This window comes from Anser anser (assembly GCF_964211835.1).
Source record: "Anser anser genome assembly, chromosome: 6".
Classification (NCBI taxonomy): Eukaryota; Metazoa; Chordata; class Aves; order Anseriformes; family Anatidae; genus Anser; species Anser anser.
This window is the reverse complement of record NC_139726.1, coordinates 32,283,259-32,301,765: the sequence shown is the minus strand read 5'-3', so window position 1 is coordinate 32,301,765 and position 18,507 is coordinate 32,283,259. Positions and strand designations below refer to the sequence as shown.

Genomic DNA, 18,507 nt, shown 5'->3' with positions numbered 1-18,507 from the left:
TTGAAATCTCTTTGATAGAGCGCCACTCAAATGGTATACTTCTAAACCTATTAGTTCAGCTTTGGTGAAGCTGTGAATGTGCTGGATGAATGTTTTGTAGAAATTTGCTGTCTCCTCGTGGAATTCCAGGGTTTGTTTTTGTGTGTGTCACCCTGATTCCCAGTTTCTGCTGTTCCTAATAGAGCTGCTGCCCCAAAGTCACCAGAAGTAACGCAGTTTGCAGATGTTCAAGTCATTTGCTTTGGTAGTGAGCAAAAGCTGCTTTTCACTGCAAAGGCTTCAGGTTTTGGGGCAGGGTAGGGTTTCTTTTAGCTTCATCGGTATTTATTCCTACTTGAGAGTGGGGAGTTAATGTTACAGAAAGCTCGCTGCTTCCTGCTCGGGTTGGTGGCAGTACTGTTGGCCCAAACCTGTTTCGGCTGAACGCCTTACTCTAGCTCATTCAGAGTAGCTATAGACATCAAAACATCTCTCTTAATAGAATCTTTTCTGTTATGTTTCTTTGTGTGCAATTATAATCTCGCTGCCTTTAACATTCCTGGTTCATTATTGTTTTCTTCTGTGCAATAAAGGCAATTGTTTTGTCCCTAAAGTCTGCTGTGAGGGTTTCTAGTGGAGTAGGTAAGGAGATATACATGTTCATTATGTTGTTAAAATGTGCATTTCTAACATGTAGCTGTTAAAATAACAAACATTACTGGTAGGGTTGACTGGAGAATGGTGTCTCAGTTGTGAGGCAGCCTGTAAGATACTCGGGTTGGAAATAAACCCAAAATACTTGGAATGCATTTAAAAAAACACCATGAATTGTACTGAAACATCCCTTTTAAGATAGGAAGCTTGGGTTTCACCTACGTTGGTGTTTTTGTCAAGGACGTTGAGAGGTGATGATTAGGGCAAGGACCCATGCTGCGGTCGGCTGTGGGGATGGGCAGGATCCAGAGCCTTCCCTTGTTTGATTCCAGAGCCCTGGTGCCAGCCCAGCCCCGCTGCTCAGCTCCTCCCTGCACCCACCTGGAGAGCTCTGCTACGGGAAGCTTCGGTTCCACTTCTTCCCCAGGATTGCTGTCCTCCTAACACGAGTGTAACATGAAATCTCCTAGTCACAGTGATCTCTCTGGGGAGAAAAATAACGTTTTGTGTGTTACGGAGGAAAAGCTTGATTATGGGATCGGCGTGCCTGAAGTCAGGATCTTCCCTTGCAGTAGTGTCAGTTTCCTTCATTTATTTCCTCTTGCCAGAAATAATCTGACCACTTCAGTGCAGTTTAGAATTATAAGTGCTTTCTGGTTGGTGCTGCTTTACCAGCAGCACATGTAATAATTTTATATTAGCTATTTTACCGCAAATTTAGAAGATTAACCCATGCAAGGATTTCAATATGTTCTATTAGTCGTGGATCTGGTTTCATTTCACTGTATACCTGCACCATTTCCTAATATATTTCTTTAGTATTTAATATGTTTTCTTAGTAAACCCTTCAGAACTTATGCCTTAACCCTTGGGCATTATGTTCTGAGATTGATCTGTGGAGATTTTGAATTTCCTGGCATGAATCTCATTGCAAGGCTTGAAACGTACATTACTGTTTTCAACTGCGAATTAATTCAGAATCTTCATTAGCATGCAACAAGCTTTAATGGCTGAAGTAAAGAAATCTGTCTCGAGTACAAATGCCAGACATGAGTTGTATGGCTGTCATTTATTTGTTGTATGTATGCATCTCCTCTCAACCTGCGTCACTGCAGTAATTTGGGTAATTTCAATTACAGTGGCACAGGTAGCAGGAGGTGTTGACCAACTGTGAAATAAGCATCAGGACTTCCTTGACCTTTGAAGAACATGGATGGGAAACCCTGTTCTCAGCTTGTTGTAATTGTATTCTTTGTTTATGTACAAAATTAATGGGGAACAGAAAGGAAGAAGGCCACAGTATATGTGTGCTTGAGATCAGCTCGCTAAGTGTTGCTGGGTTTGAGCTTTTGGTGTTTTTTTGTTTGTTTGTTTGTGTTTGTTTTTCTGCCTCGAGTGATCAGGTGTTAGACTGCATGGCCTCGTAAGTGGAAATTCACTTTTCATATCAAACCTTTGTGTTACAGGATGGAAGATTATATTAATTTTGGTGTTCTGCTTTCTCTTGTAGCTACCCAGGGTTCTGTTAACATTCAGCATTTCGACTCTCCTTCAGTCCTTAATTTGTTATTGATCACTGCCTCCACTAAGTAATCCTCTGCCTTTGGTTATGTTCCTATCCCCAGGGCATGGCTCAGTAAGATCATCAGTTGCCCAAAATATAAGCACTTGCCTAGTGCACTGCCCTATGCATTTTCCTGGGCTTTCGCTATCAAGAGATCATTACACAGCGTGAGCTAAATATTCTTCCAGGTGCCTGGGAAACGTTCAAATCCCAGTGCAGAACTTTTCACATGCTGTGAAGTCTCTGTGCGCTCTCTGAACTCTCTGTGCATATAAATACACAGCTTAAAAATGATGCTTTGTGCAAACATGCAGATGGGATTAATGGCTGTGGCTCATTACTGCCTATTGATTGAGATTAGACATCACCGGACAACCATTTGGGGCTGATAATGGATTTGAAATGGCTGATCCACAACTTTGGCTTTGAGGGGAACTGTGACACAGGATTATCATTGTTAATACGGGTCATAAATCTGCTCCGTACATGGAATTCTTGTATCTGAACTCCTTCCAGACCAGGCTTTTCCCTACTTCAACAGCCCTTTATTAAAATTTGAGGTTTTGGAGTTGCTCCAGTGGAGGTAGAACGATATGCCTGATGGGATGGGTGTTGAGATTTGGCATGACACACTATAAACATGCTGTTAATGCATATTATGGATACTGATTGGTGCTGTGCATAGTTTTATGTGGGCTAAACACGCCTATTTATTTTTAAAATGTAATACTTTGTAGGGAGAGTTTAGCTAACATTAACATTGATGAGGGAAAACATTGGAATGGTAGAAATAGATGGTGTTTCTGGAAAACGCAGACATTTTGCAATATTTATTGGTTAACCACCTTTCTTGGTTAAAAAGGTGTCCATCGGTCTCTAAATCTCGGAGGGACCCTTGCGTTGTCTGGCGCCTGCTGTCCTGACATGGATTTCACTGCATCTAAGCTCCAAATATTGTAACCAGTTTATCTTTTTCCATTTTTATTCCTTACCTGATGTGCTTCCAAAGCCTCCTAAAAGACAATTTTGCATGTATTAAAAACTGCCTTTCTACCAGGTGCCTAAATTATTTTAAAATCTCATTTAACCACTCTTAATTGCATGATATTGAAAGACAGCTAACCCATTTTTTATACTTTAAAAAGAGTAGCCTGCAGTGAATGGCACACGCTCAGTATTTTTGCAGAGGTACCTAGCTCATTTTAGCGAAGTAATGGATTTGAATGGAGCAGGCCTGACTGTGGTCTTTGTAGATTATAAGCTGAATGGGAACAATCTGCTACCTTGTGGACATAACAAAATATCATCATGATGCTGAGGCTACATTTCGAGCAGGCCAAAACCCGGAGTTAAAGGAATAATCGTGCACTGTGACAGAAACGAGCTGGTAATAGCAATGGGAGGTGGCACCAGGTAAAAAAACGGTTTCTGTGTCTGCGCATGGTTAGATGTGCCAGCTTCTACCAGCAGCAATCAGTTCAGAAAGGGAAAATGCTTTAAAATATGGAGGACTTGTTTATAAGTGACTTAAATTAATTCTGTGACAATTCGTATATACCATCCTGGGAATCTTTTTTGGTAGCAGGAGCATGTTATCTTTACAGCATTGTAGCCATGAAAGTGTAACGTAGCCTCAAGGAAGTTTTAATAAATCAGGTGAACATTAAAGAATAAATAAATAAATACTACTTCTGTGATGCCAGTTCTCCTCCAGAAGCACTGAGGAGAGGGGTCATACCAAAACAATGCTTGCTTTCTTTTTCCTTAATATCACACCCAGCTGTTGGTCAGGTAGGATGGCAGGGAAAAACAAGCGTCCTGTCTCAAGTCAATATATAGGCATAAACAAATGATCAGAAGATCGAGCAATTAGATAATATGGAATGAAAAATTACCTTGAGTTTGCACTTGGCATGCTATGCATTGACAATTTGCTGACAATTTCCAGCTGGTAGCTTTGTGTTGCAGACTTTTGCAGAAGTGTTGTAGGTTTTTTTCTCATTTTTTCTCAGACAGAAAGCCATGCACCTACTTGCTATCCAGCATCTGCTGATTTCTGCACTGCTTTCTGGCTTGGAAACTTCATTGATTTACAGAATATCAGTTTAGGATTGATTTTGCATCTTTGAAATTAATTTTTTTTTCCCCTCAGCTTTGGTGGTAATTGAGGAGAAGACAAGACATTTTCATGGTTATACTTCTGAGTATTCTAGCACTCACCTTCTGTATAAATGATATTTTATGTCTGTTAATAAAAAAGGAGTAAAATTGGGCTTAAGATTATTCCAAAGGATGTAACGTATTACAATTAAGGTATGTCTTAGACACATACAGTCCATGAGGATAATGAAAGCAACAGCCAAAACAAACCATAGGCATCAAAAAAATAGGGGTTTTAATACAAAATATCCCTTAGAAGAATTAACGTGACTCCAGGATTAAAAGAATAAAAGTGAACTACATCTTAAGCCTGTATCTCAAGGATACAAAATCTCTTGGAAGCAAAATCTTTGCTGCTGTGAATGTTGTTCAAATGCAGGCTCAGGACTTTGGCTGCACGTGCCAAATTCTCCTACCCTGCCATCCTGTTCCCGACAGCAAGTACTGGAGAATGCCCAGGCATGGGTAAGAACGGGAAAAGCATTTGTGAAGGCTTGTCTCAGTACCCTCCTGGGCTCTGTTGCTCATTTCAGAGAAGTTTTGAGCCAGATGCTGTTTCCATGTAACCCTTGATGTATTCCTCTTCCAGGACTCCGTGCTGTCTTCCTCTGCACTCGCAGAGCGTTGTGTCCACACCACCCTTTAGCAAGGAGCCGGGCAAGTCTCCTGCCTGCTGTGGAAAAAATCACCTGTTGTCCTTTCAGTGTTTTCTTACGGGAACCTTTTTAATGATCTGTTGACCCCAATGTGCTTTAAATTCAGCCAGTTTTCGCCCTCTCTCTGGTGAGAAGCAAAGTAGTGGCTGTACAGAAACGCACCACGCCAAAGCAGGGCAATAAAGAAGAGTAATGATGACTGTGGAGCTGAACTCAGGCTTGGCATTTCCATCCCTTCCCTTGTTTCTAGCATCAAATGGAACAGAGTGTGTTTAAATGCTGCTCTCTCATGACCTGAGGTGGACCTCACTGGTAGGTGTGTGCTTCCCTAATGCGACTATCTGCATTGCAGTTCTTTGCCTCATTCCCTAGCAAAACGAAGCTTACAAGGATGTGCTCCCTGCGCTGCTTCTGCACAGGTTCCTTACCCCCCTCTCCTGTGCTCCCCAGTAACTTTTAACCTGCAGGCTAACTCTGACAGAGTTTGAGAGACCCGAGTCTGAAGGACGGAGCAATTCCTAACATATATATTTAATCAACAGCTAAGTTGATGGTGCTAGGAGGCAAAAGACGCATCCATAGGCATTCAGGCTTCATTAGCGCTGTTTTTCATGGAACAACTCTTTTTTCTATTAAGAGTTGCACAGCTGTACACTAAACACTTCCTTCTTTCTTCACTGTCTTTCCTATTTAGCTTAGCATATAATGTCACCAAAATTAGTGATCTCTAACAGTGTTTGCAGTTCTGCCCTTGGGTTTTGGTGTGCTTTGGGTCTACCTGCTCTGATACTGCCAATAGTCCAGTGGCTTTTAGAATTGTGCTTTAGAAGAATTGCATGAATAAAGTAAATGAGAAAACATTTTTCCAGTTGCTTAGGATTGATTTTACTGTATTCATTTGCCATTGTAAAAAACTGTTAATCCTGGAACATTTTAGACTACATGCTTATGATGTGTTGCTGAGTTGCTGATACTGCACTGCTAAGTTCCCGTCAGCTGCTGCAGCTCTCCTAGGACACAAAACTTTAACACAAGTGGTGTTGGTTTTAGTGCGTTGCTTTGAGAACTATTATTTGCCAGCACTGTGTGTAAGGCTTTGCTCCCCTTCTCTTGATTTAGGCTGTAACTGTCTCAGGAAAGGCGCTGCATCTTGCTTTATGTCTGCAGAACACCGGGCATGTCCGCACCACTGCATAAATAATACATACAAATGCTAGCAGCACAGATGTTGCTCCGTTCACTCAGTGCCGTGTAGAATAGAGCAGTGAAATTGTTGCCTCGTTCACAGGACTGGCGCTGACAACTGCTAAAACTGATACTGCTGAGATTAACTCTGAAGATGAGGTACGGTGGACAGAGAGCTCTGCATTGCTGTTAGTTACCAACTAAACTGTAGGGAAAGGAAATGTAACCTGTCTGCACCAGTGCTCGGAGTAAAGCTCGGTGAACGCTCAGTGGTTATGAAGAGGTATTGCTCTGGTAGTTTTGGGATACTGAGAGAGAGACCCGCAGGCACACGACGGCTTCATCCATTATTTTGGCTATGCAAAAGGGCAACCTGTATAAGTTTTTTTTGAAGGATGGGGTCCGTGGTCAGGAAATCTTCAGATTTTCCCAACCGGTTTTGCCCCGTGGCCTTCCCATGAGGGGCCCTATCTGCAGCTGCCCTGATGCTGCCATGCTGGTCAGCTCTTGGCAGCACAACACCATCCCGGGAGCTACTGCCGACATCTCACCTGCATTCCCTGAAGGAAACCATCACCTGAAATGTCCTAGGGTAACGCCATGCCGAAGGGGGTGCTCTTGCTGAAAGTGACCCTTTATTATTGATGTGTCTGCAAGTGGGTAAGGTAATTCATTGAAGGAGAGGCATCTTGCTGTGAGAACAATGAATCTGGAAGAAGGAGGAATATATAATGAAAGGGAATGTGTGTGTTGAGAATATGAGGGAGGGAAGGTTCGTTAAGGTTTGCAAAGTTAATGGTCCATCTGCTCCTGTGGGCCGTACAATGAGCTCTTCCAAGGATCTCTCCTTTCTGAGCATTTCAGGAATGGCAGGATGTAGCATCGATGGAGTACCTGAAATCAGTGGAAAAGTAGAACTGTATCCATATTTGCCATTAGGGAAAAAGACCTGTCCCTAGAAATAGTGTGGGAATTACAGATGTAACAGGCTCCATTGTCTAGAAGATTGTCCGGAGAGTTTATTCTGCACAAAGACTTGGTTCCAAGCTATGCAGGTGTATTTTGGCTGCGCTAGTGCTTTGGTCAGCTAGACAGCCTAAAGAGAAAACCCTCAAATCAGAGCAAGTGAGACCATGTAAAGCCAACTGATTGGGTCTGCATAGCTTTGTAACCAAATACACTGCTAGTTTCTTTAAAAATGAATAACTAAGTTTATTGCTAGCACCACATTTCTAGAAGCTGTCAAAGTTATTTACGTAATTTGAATGTTTGAGTTGACAGAAAAGATCAGGTTTATGTTGTTCTTGTCTCCTAATACATTGTCTGGTTCCTTGATTTGTTTGGTGAATACAAAGAATTAGAAGTGTTTAATAGCTTCTGAATTAAAGATATACACATGGCACAGAACTAATTGGAGCTTTCTCTGTTAGTGATCAATTTTAAATTCAAATGGAGATTATGTATATAGCTGTTGATAATTAAGGCTGAGCATATACTGTTGTATTTCCATATGGTTTTATATTAAAAATCAGTATGCATTTTGTTTGAAAATCAGTCAAACATTAGAGGATTGTGTGGATATTATAAACCGACAGACTTAATCATTAAAAACATCCACTTTTCCTGATTTATTTTTTTCAGATAATCTTGTATCACATGTATAAAGTGATTGTGCAATTAAAGAAGAGTTGCAGCTCTGTGTGATGAAACAATACCTGTGTCTGAGCGTTTTAGTGCAGGCAAAAACGACAATCAGTCTGTTCCTCAAAACTTCTCCTCCACAAACTGCTCTTTTGTCTCCACGAGCTCTGCTTTTCTCCCCTTTGGTCTGTGAAGAGTGCTAAACCTCATTTGTAACTCTTTCCCCTGCCACAGATTGCCAAATTGAATCCATTTGTGCTACCTTCCTGCTCATATCTGTTTTCTGAAAGATTTTCATTGCTGCCTGGATGGTGTCTTCTTAAAATTCAGCCCAAGGAACCAGTTCTTCATGTGGCATTTTTGGGATTATATATTAAAAAATGCATAAGCAATAAATCTTTTTTTTGGCGATTCACAACAGTGGCAGTGCCTGCTGCCCTCTGAATCAATTATAGATTTCATCAGTCCCACTTTATACCTGCTTCTGAATTTGTTTTAAAATAGATCTTATTTCATAAACGTATAAAGGGTATGGTAATTTGTCATTTCACTAATTTCATCCATCTCCAGAAGTGAGATCTAGGTTGAGTTATTAAAAGTACAAGTGTTTCATTAATAAAAACACATTTATTCCTAGCAGCTTGACAAATCAGGTTCTCCTCCTGCAGCCCTCACTCTGGCTTCAAGCCTTTATGCCTTGGTGTATGTGAACATGCCTCAGAATTATTACTGGGCTGCGTTCAAATTTTTTAGAGATTAAACTCAAAGCTTTGTCTTAGGTAGGGGAATGTATCTGCCTTAATGAGGACTATAACGGTATTTTCACAGAAAATAACAATCTAAACTATAAGTGTTAAAAAATGGTCAAAAGTTTAGTTAGGTGATATTTCATAAAGGCAAAATTCCCCATAAGATCTATCAAATAAATGATGTACATATTTCAAGCTGTCTTAGATGCTTTTATGAAACAATCTGGCGAACATCTATTGGAAAAGTAGGTAAGGAAGAATAAAGCCGACATGTTATATTTTGACAACCTTTCCCTTCTGCCCTCTTTTCATTTTTTTTCTTTTATTCTTTTTTTAACAGTAACAGTGAACAAAATATTTAGGTAGTCTAAGTTTTACAGTAGTGTTGCTCAAATCAACCAGCAAGCAGTTTCACATCCAGAGCTTTGGAAGAAGGACTTGTACCACCTGTGCTAACGTACTTCCCATTATTCCGATAAAAACAGTGTTTATTGGATCCTAAAGGCTAGATCTTTTTACTGATGTTGGTGAGATAACAGCAGAGAAATTAGTCTGAATACCCAAGGTTAATATGTTTTTGGCCTTCACTTGTTTTTGTAACTAAAACAGAAAAGCTTCACCATGACTGGTATAACCTGGGAAGACTGCATTAACTTTTTTCAGTGTTTTTAAAAGGCTCTGGGATCAATGGGTGTGGATCTGTCCGTAAGCTTTCTACTGGGAAGACTGGTAGAAATGATATTAAGAAGCAAAATTTCGGGATCCTGGATACATTTGTATTACTGAAGCACACTGGGAGGTGTGGACACAGCTTTGGATATTGTCTCAGAAATCTATTAGAGTTCTCTGAAGGGCTCACTGAGCATTTGAACAGGGGAGATCTCATAAATTTAGTACACTTGGATTTTCACTAAATTCTTCTTAAGGTCATTCAACAAAAACTCTCAAAGAAGCAAAACTGTCATGAATAAAAAGGAAAAATCTCCTGTGAGTTTAAAAAGTGGTGAAAGGGTAGGAATAAAATGTCATGTTCAGAATGGAGAAATGATTATCTGAGACCCACAGGGATCTGTGCTGGGACCGAAGTTATTAAGCTGATCTTGGAAACTGGGGAAGAGAATGAGGTGGAAGAATTGCTGATCAGAATAATTAGGGCAGTGAAAATGCTGGTTGCATGTTAAGAATTGCAGGAGAAGAATTCCAGCTGGAACAGTTGATGATGAAATGGCAGATGAAAATCAATGCAGATGAATGCAAAGTAATGGGGGTCTTTAGCTTTGTGGGTGAAATACTGTGATAGGGAACCTGTAATATCACAATTGGCTTGGAGAAGGTAAATGTGTAGTCAGTGTGTACTTTTAATCACAATATTAGAATTAGACGCGTCAAATGAAATGAAGTCAGGTATTTATGACCCTCAAATAATTTGTCACACAATGCCTAATTAAATTTTGGAACTCTTGACACAAGAGATTGTAGGTACCAGTGGTGTGCATATGTTCAAGAATTAATTTGCTGTGGCAAAAACAGTCTATGGATGGTTGTTAACTATGAAGATATACAGCTTCTGTCTCAAAGAAGTCCTGAGCCACAGCCTGGGGCTGGGAGAGTGTTATACCACTCTGCTTATTTATTCTGACTGGTTTCTATTAATTAAGACTGCAGTCCTAGTTGTGGTGTAATGTAAGTTGCTGAACCACGTGGACCTTTAATCTACCACCGTGTCCATGCTTCCGTGTAGTAGAACCATACTAGATAATACCTGAAGTTTTGGCCATGAAATCTGAGTTGGATGCTGTATTTTCCATTTATGTAATGCACCAATGAAGTAGACAGTGAGTGCGTTAGAGTGTCTGTACTGAGTCACAAGAGAGAAAATTAGGATACTTAAACAATAATTTATATGTAGCAAATACTGCGGATTTGGCAAATAAATACTTCAGTGAAGGTATTTTATTCTATTTTGAAAGCTGTTCCCTGGGCTTAAGTTATTTTATCAATAAACTCATAAATAGGCTACAAAAAGTAAGAAAGTCGTTTCTGGAACCCATATTTACTTTCTTATGCAAGATAGTTACTTCGTATCTTTTCTTCTCCTTTGATAGCACATTTAATACATGACTGCTTCATCTATGATATATCAGAAAGCAGTGTTAAGTAAAAATATGATTGCAAATAAATTTTTATTCATATGGGTTTTAATGCGGAATCTACAGTTGTTATTTAACCATTTTTTCTAAACTACTCTTTACTTTTCCTTGCAACAGTGGCACCCAGTTGGTCACCTCAAGTGGAGATGCAACAGTGCGGATCTGGGACCTTTCAAAGGGTGGATGCATTCTGACTTTGGAAGGACATGCCCAAGCTGTATGGGACTGCTCGTGGCATTCCTGTGGTGATTTTGTGGCTTCTGCCTCTATGGACAGCACCAGTAAAATATGGGACGTGAACAGGTATGGACTTACTGGAGATACTTAGCTGATGGATAGCTTTTCTTAATAACCACTGTTCTGTGTTTTAGCCCACTCAGAGAGATGTCCAGCAGCAATTTGTGGACCTCACTTTAGGAATGTGAAGGGATTAAAGGGGGTGGTGCAGAAAAAACAACTTCGATGTCATTTACTAGATAAAGGCTTTACAAATTCAAGAGCTGGGAAGGAGTTAAGATAGTGCCATGAACAGTATTTGCTTTTATTTGGCATCTGTGATTCTGTGCTTGGTTTTGTTGTTGTTATTGTAGGGTTTTGTTTGGTTTTAAGGTCACAGCTTTGTGAAACTTCAATATATAATTTAAATAAGTAACAACAAAAATTTAATTCGATTTTCTATTTTATATTTCTAGCTTATGAGCACAACACACTTTAATTTTAGGTTAGACAAGTGGAAATTTATTTTCTTTGTTATATATGTTTTGGCAAGGTGTGAGTCCTGATTAATAAATCAGCTATACCTCTTCATTTTCTTTATTACTCAGGCAAATGTATTTTTATGAAGGTGCTTCTGGAAATACTAGTATATTCCTGCTTACCACTTAATTATTAGTTCTTCAACTTTATTCAGTTATATTTGAGGTGACATATTTTGAATAATGTACGCCTTAAAGGAATGGAATGGGATTTTGTTTTGAACTGTTCCTTCTAGACTCCTGAGTAACTCAGGAATAGTATTACTGACACCCCTGCACTGTATTTGGTCTGATTTCTAACAACTGAATGTCATCGGTCCGCGGATAATTCTCCAGTCTCATTTGTGTTTTCCCTGCTTCTTTATCATCCAGTCCTAACGGGTTTGCCATTTCCTCTGTCTTTTTCTTCCTTTATATTTGAATGAGGCAAAATACTGCTTCAAGCTTGTTGGCCACAACAGGGAAAGAAGCTTCGCTGAAAAAGCGAAGGGACACTTTCTTCTCTCTCCCATTTTGTCTAGATCAGCCCCAGTCTGCTGCAATTGCAGTGAGCCCTGCAACCAAGATCCAGAGCCCTATTTGGGAGCACACTTGGTGAAGCTGGTGCAGGGTTTTGGTTGTAAGTGAAGTGCTTCATGTATGAGTTGAGATTTTTTCAAAATTTTATAGTTCGGTCAAATATGAACAGATTTTTTTTTTGAGAGCTAATTAAAACTCTGTCAACTTCAGATTCTTAGCCTTGCCTTCAAATCAAGAAATGGGGAAGCATTAAATTATAAAAAAAACAACAACATTGTTTTCAACATGAGATAAGCAGTGTATCCTTTCACTCCCTGTATTCTTAAAAGTGGATGAATTATTTTGGCTAAGCGGAGAGCAGCAACTAAAACAAAAGCTTGAAACAAACGTTCAGGTTTCATAAAACCACAGACAAAGGAGTTTTAACTTTTGACAAAGTTCAAGGCAATTAGAAGTAGGTTTTATAACAGAAATTGTCAGCCAGTTCTGATAACAGATGATGCTTCCACCCGCACTGCCAATAATAGGGATTAATGGTCAGTGTTCTGCTGAGAGATGAAAGCACTGGAAATCTATTGTATCGTTGCCTCTTTTCTTAACCTGTTGTAGCATTTTCATACTTTGATCAGCCTTTATGGCATATGCGTGACCTTTAAGAAATAATACTAAGAATAGCTTTAATTTTATGTCAGAATGGGTTTGAATTTGCATAAGGGAGGTTTTGTTTAGACATTTTAAAATATCTTCTCTACCAAGGAAGCTTTTGTAGTCAGAGGTATCAAAGCAAATCTTCATCGCCAACCCATGCCTCCCACTCACACTCATTAACAACTCTCATTTCTACCTTCAGTGTATCTGATGTGCATTTTGCTTTTGAAAATTCTAAGAGAGTGAGGAGTGCAGCCATGATGTGAAAGGCTAGTTATCAGCATATGATTAGTGAGACCCTAAGTCATGCTAAACACTCAGTCAGTAAAGGGAGCAGGAGCGCTTAAAAGGGGAATAATCAGAAGCACATAGAAAGCTTCACTTGCACACCTCACTGGTGGACTTCCAGTCTGCTCACAATAAGAGTCCATGTGTTCATCTATGTTACATTAACTAGGTCCAAAAAATCAAGTTCTGTTCAGCTAGTCTGTTTGGATGAACTTGCAAGGTATGTAGAAAAGATGGTGTACACACCTAATATAACATGGGTACAGCAGAAAAATGAGGCACTCTCGAGGAGCCTCCGTTTAAAAAAAAAAAAAAAAAAGGATTTGATGACAAGACCATGATGGTTCAGGGTTAAGACATCTTGCCTGAAGACCTGCTTCTGCAGAACAGTCAGCTGCAGTCCATCCTTATGCCCAAGTTAACTGAATTCCAGTGAAAAAGCAACGCATACAGAATACATGGCAATATGTGGAGAGAGGAGAAAAAAAAGTTATTGACATATTAACTTGGTATTTTCAGTCTGGCTTGTTTATTTGTTGGTGCTTCTATATAGAAATGCTGCAGAAAAGAAGCTGCAATGTATTTTGGCTTGGCAGTACTACTTGGCTAAGCTAATTGGCTGAGTTTGGCAACACTTAATCCTAGGTGTTGCCCAGAGTGCCACCTATAAATCTGTTGTGTGCCTGGAGTTCTCCGATACGCACGAAGCCAGCTGTGCTGGGTACCATATAACCCCCATTTGGACACTTTTTACAGTCTGAGTGCATGCAACAAAACAGGAAGGTGGAGCAGGCTCACCACAAAGGTTTTCAATGCTTAGAAAATCTTTTTCTTCTCATCCTCCCAGAATGTGTGCTTATCTACTCATCTTCTGTAGACTTCTCCTTCTCAGGTGTCTGCCAGCTGCCATGAGCTGTCTCTGAATAGGGGACGGAGCCCAAGATAACATGCTTGTGTTAGGGTAGTATCAGTGATCGCAGGTACTCCGCTTAATATAGTGATTCATTCTTTCTACTAAGAAGGAATTAACACTTTTTAAGTGAGAGCTTTCTTTTTTCCCTTATATATATATTTAAATATATGCCTGCTTTCAAAATGAATATTCTTGGAAAGCATCACATGGAGGCAGGGGGCAGCAAGATGAGTGTCAGAGCTACCAATTGTCACCTCTCTATAAGGGATATTACTAAAGCTACTTATATTTGTGGCATTTATTTACTTACATTTCTGTAATGTTTGGTAGTTGTCCTTTTGTTTCCAGATTTCATAAAGCTGCTCTTGTATATTAAAAATATACTTTTAAAAATCTATAAACATAACTTTTGAAATTACTAAAGCAGAGTCTTCTGTAGTTGAAAACTTGGTGTCGTGAAAGTGGGGAGGGTTTTCCTCTTTTAACACCGAAACCCAAGGAGCAAATTTCACAATCATCAAACTCATTATTACAATCCAAAGAATACAGGGTGTGTAGCATCCCTGAGATAGGAAAAGGTTGCCAACAGTTTTAATAAATTATATAATTGTTTGCCAATGATAAGAAAATTGAGCTTGGTAATTGCTCGAGTTTTGTTTTACTAGGAGATGAACCTATTGCCAAATTAATTTTGTTTGCAGTAGGTATTTTTCACAGGCATTTTTTTTCTGTGTAGGTTGGAAGGGTCTGTCATATATCTAGCCACAGCTGACGTTCCTACCAGGCGGATAATGGGAGGTAGCTTTAGTTAAGTGTTCTCCGTGACAACTTATGTGCCCTTTATCTAAAGGTCTGTGCTGAGTTTAAAAAACAACAACAAAGAAACGAAAACACCAAGCAACAGAAAACATTAACAAACAAAAACGCAAGCACCTTTCATCTTCTCTGAGGAGACAAATGCATGCTAAGATGCGACCATTTTCCATGTTACAGCAGGGCTTTAGGCAGGCTGAGCTCTGATGTTGAAGCTTCTCGGTGCTTTCTGCTGGGAGAATTGGCTGCCTTTAAAGGAAATGAAAAATAAAATGCCATAATATCCACAAAAAAAACCAACAAAACAAAACCCTAATGTACCTGCCATGGTTTGAAAAGTAGAAAACAAAACAGCAAAACCCCGGTATATCTCCTGTCTTCAAGGTTATACCATCTTTTTAATGATTTTAGTGAGCAACTTGAACAGGAAGTGAGGGAGGGAAGGAAGAAGCTTAGAAGTTGTAAGTAGATTTTATTCAGCAGTATAGCTTAGATTGAAATATATGGTCAGCCATGTTAATAGCTCTGCAAATAGTTCCAGGATTGTTTTCTCAGACCGTAAATTCAGACTGTCAAAGTCATTTTGGTAGGATTAATTTCAATTATCCAACTGTAAATATCGTCAGAGATTCACAGCCTGATCTCTGATACGCAAATCCAACTGAACTTCATATATCTCATGCAAACACAGGCGGTTATTTAGTTTTGCAAACATGTGCTGTAGACTGTATGTTAAACGCAAAAAATGTTATTTATGTTTTAAGCCTGAGAAATTATGGGGGCCGAGGCCAGAACATTCAGGATTAATGTACAACTTTTTCCCCTCTGGTTTATCCATTATATAGTCACTGGGCCAGTTCTGTGTTCTTCTTTGATTCCTTTTGGTAGCGCAGAACATGGCAGAATTAGGGTACAGAGAAATGTAATCGTGTACTGTCCTGCAGCACACCTTGGGGGGAATGAAGGTCTGGGAATGGATGCCCTCACTGGTTGCTGGGTTTTAATCTGCATTTTCACTTAACTTCTTTGCCTTTTCACTTAACACAATACATTCTGTCTAGGTCCCTGTCATTTCTCCCATGCTCAAAATTTTATTTAAAAAGTTTAAAAATATGTAGTTGTTTATCTTGATCTTCACTCATTACATTGGTGAAGTTCTTCAGATGAAAATTTAAAAAAAAATGAATATATCACTGTCATTGTTAATTAACCTGTACAACCATTAATACTATATCTTGTTGCTAAGGTGTTAATATATTCTTTTACTTATTTTCAAATAGACACAAAATAATTGTTGACTACTTTTGCTTTTTTGCCCCCAAATTGGGAATTTTCCTTTCTTTATCTAGAAAGAAAGACACAAAAGAATTCCTGGTATATTTACATAATTCCTTCTTTTGTTCTTTAGCCTACATTAAGCAGAGGCTTAGCTTCTGTTATCTCATGTCTCCGCTTGATCATTGCTGGGTTTAGTTTTACTTCTTCCCGTAGGGAGCATTTTAATTTTAGGAATTTAGAGGGAGGGTAGTGTGCATGTAAAAGAAATACAGCAGGGATGGATTCAGTTTCATTAGGAGGTGATAATCAGCTATAGCTTCCCTTGGAATAATACCGTGCAGTGATGATGATGCACACTTTTTATTTTTAACACATCTTGACAGAGTGTGCAATGCAAGACATGATTAAATTGATTTTAAATTGCTATGATAGTGGCTTTTTATTATTTTGCTTTATTCTCAGTGAAGAAGTTCATGTTGTTTGGCTTAACACGTTGGGTAGTCAAACTGGTTGCTTTATACCATCAAAACTACATGAAGATACAGAGTTGAGCCTAGGTTCCTTGGGCTTCTTGTACATTACACTCTGCTGCATTTTCTTCCTTTTTCCTTATACAATAGCCAGCTTCGAAATGAAATAGCGACCGTCAGGTTTGTAGCTATTTCTCACACCAATACAACTATCCAGATCAGATCTCTATCAAACCTCCATTGAAGAACCTCATGAAGATTTGAAAACAGAGTCCCAGTTCTGAGCCTGTACCCATCCTTGTCGAAACGCCCCTGGCTAATGGCTGGTGCCTGGCTCGCTTCTCAGCGGGACGAGAACGTGTTTCACTGATGCCCGCAAAAGCAAAGCTAATCTCTTTTCAGAAGAAGACAAATGTCCTCCAGGAAATTAGAAGGCAGGCAGAAAAACTCGGAGGAGCTGTGGAAGGCCCATCTTTGGGTAGTTTGTAACGTGTGTCCTGACAGCCCATCAGGAAGCGCTTGCCATTTTGATAAAGGAGAATTCCCGTTGGAATCCTCGGAGGAGTACTACGGAGACAACCTGCTATTAATCCCTCAAATCAAAGAGAGGCCCGTGCCCGAGCCTCCAAATTTATAATTGTGTTAGAGTTCCATAACACATTTTTCAGGACCAAAGAAAGTCTAAAACCTAGCTTTTATAATTCCCAGAGTACCAATTGTAAAAATCAATTTAAAGATGTGAATTATCAGGCCAAAAAAAATCATATCTAAAGCATAGCTGTTGGGTTAAGGGGAAAATATGGTTTAATCTCCACAATACTAAAAAAGATGAATCTTGAAGTACAAAACCAAAATGCCTAAACTCCATATTGTAAACTTATTTGAACTTGTACAGAGTTGCGAAAGAAAACTGGCACTGATTGTTAAGGGGAGGTGTTTAATATGGTCATGTATTTGCAAGTCTAGAAAACCTGCCCAGTTGTGCCTTGTTCTCAAGGAATGCTTGAGCTGGGTAACTGGTGCAATTATTTCCATTTGGTGAAAACTAAGGGCAAAGGCGTAGTGCTTCACTCAAGGCCATGTAGTTGGTTATTACTGAAGCCATCATTGAAAACACGACTTCCAATTCCTTGGTAACATTAAAAAAAAAAAAAAATTGTCTTTGAACTCCCCTGCACGATGGGAAGAAAGCAAATCAAAGCAGTAGTAGTATAAGTCGTGAGAAACCTATGAGTATGTTATTTCTCTGTGCCTTGACGAATGCAGTCAGTGCAATACTGAACTTGCTTGTAGTTGCATAGCAGTGTTCAAAGCTTACAGAAATTAACAGCGTATGCAGTTAGCGGTATTACAAAGGCTGGCAGGTTTTGTGCTTCGTGACACAAACTTAATTGTTTGGGATGCAACTGAAGCATGCCTCCGTGGAATATCCCTGTGAAATGTACAGGAATTGTGTAGCTTCTGCTGAAGTGTTCATATGGGTGGCTGTTGGCTACAGGTCTAGAGAAACCAGTGGTGTTTTTTTTTTTACTGGAACTGTCTCTGACAATTCATGTTGTACATGAGAAGCATATTTGAATTTCTTAGTAACTAGAATGACAAGGCATTTTTTTTAATATCAAAAATATTTCAGGCCTTTTTCTGTCTTTTCAACACTTCTGAAAAAGCAGGAGCTTTGCATTCTGGTTTCTGCTACTGGTCTCAATGCATAGCACTGTTTTTGACCAAGGGAAGGGCAAAAATCACACTGCTACTTTATTTATTTATTTATTTATTTTAACTAGGCTGTGGTGGATGGAGCTGCTTTCTAAAATATCTGAGTTCTTTTCTCTGTAAATATTTCTGGTGGCTTATCTGAACTCTACATTCAGCTATCTGCAAAAAGATTTGTCTTTTTTTTTTCAGGAAAGATGCATTTGATTTACATGAAACTGTGTATCTTATTTTATCTCAATAGCTTCCTTGCTTCTATTATTTCAGCATCCACTATGGCTTGGAAAGCTGTTCAGAGGGTCAGTATTTTTCTGTGTTCCCGTTGCCCTCTGTCAGCCCAGGGATGCGCCAGTTTCCTAAATGATGTATAGC

The 18,507-nt window shown here is 39.4% G+C and overlaps 1 protein-coding gene across 3 annotated transcripts in view; it reads left to right on the top strand.

Annotated features, from left to right (window-relative positions):
* The window catches only part of SPAG16 (sperm associated antigen 16), a 399,263-nt gene that overhangs the window by 223,231 nt on the left and 157,525 nt on the right, over positions 1-18,507 (top strand). For all 3 annotated transcript variants that reach the window (XM_083841616.1, XM_083841615.1, XM_083841614.1), the window contains one exon: positions 10,856-11,041. In XM_083841616.1, the coding sequence (XP_083697742.1) occupies positions 10,856-11,041 (186 nt within the window). The remainder of the gene's footprint in view (positions 1-10,855; positions 11,042-18,507) is intronic.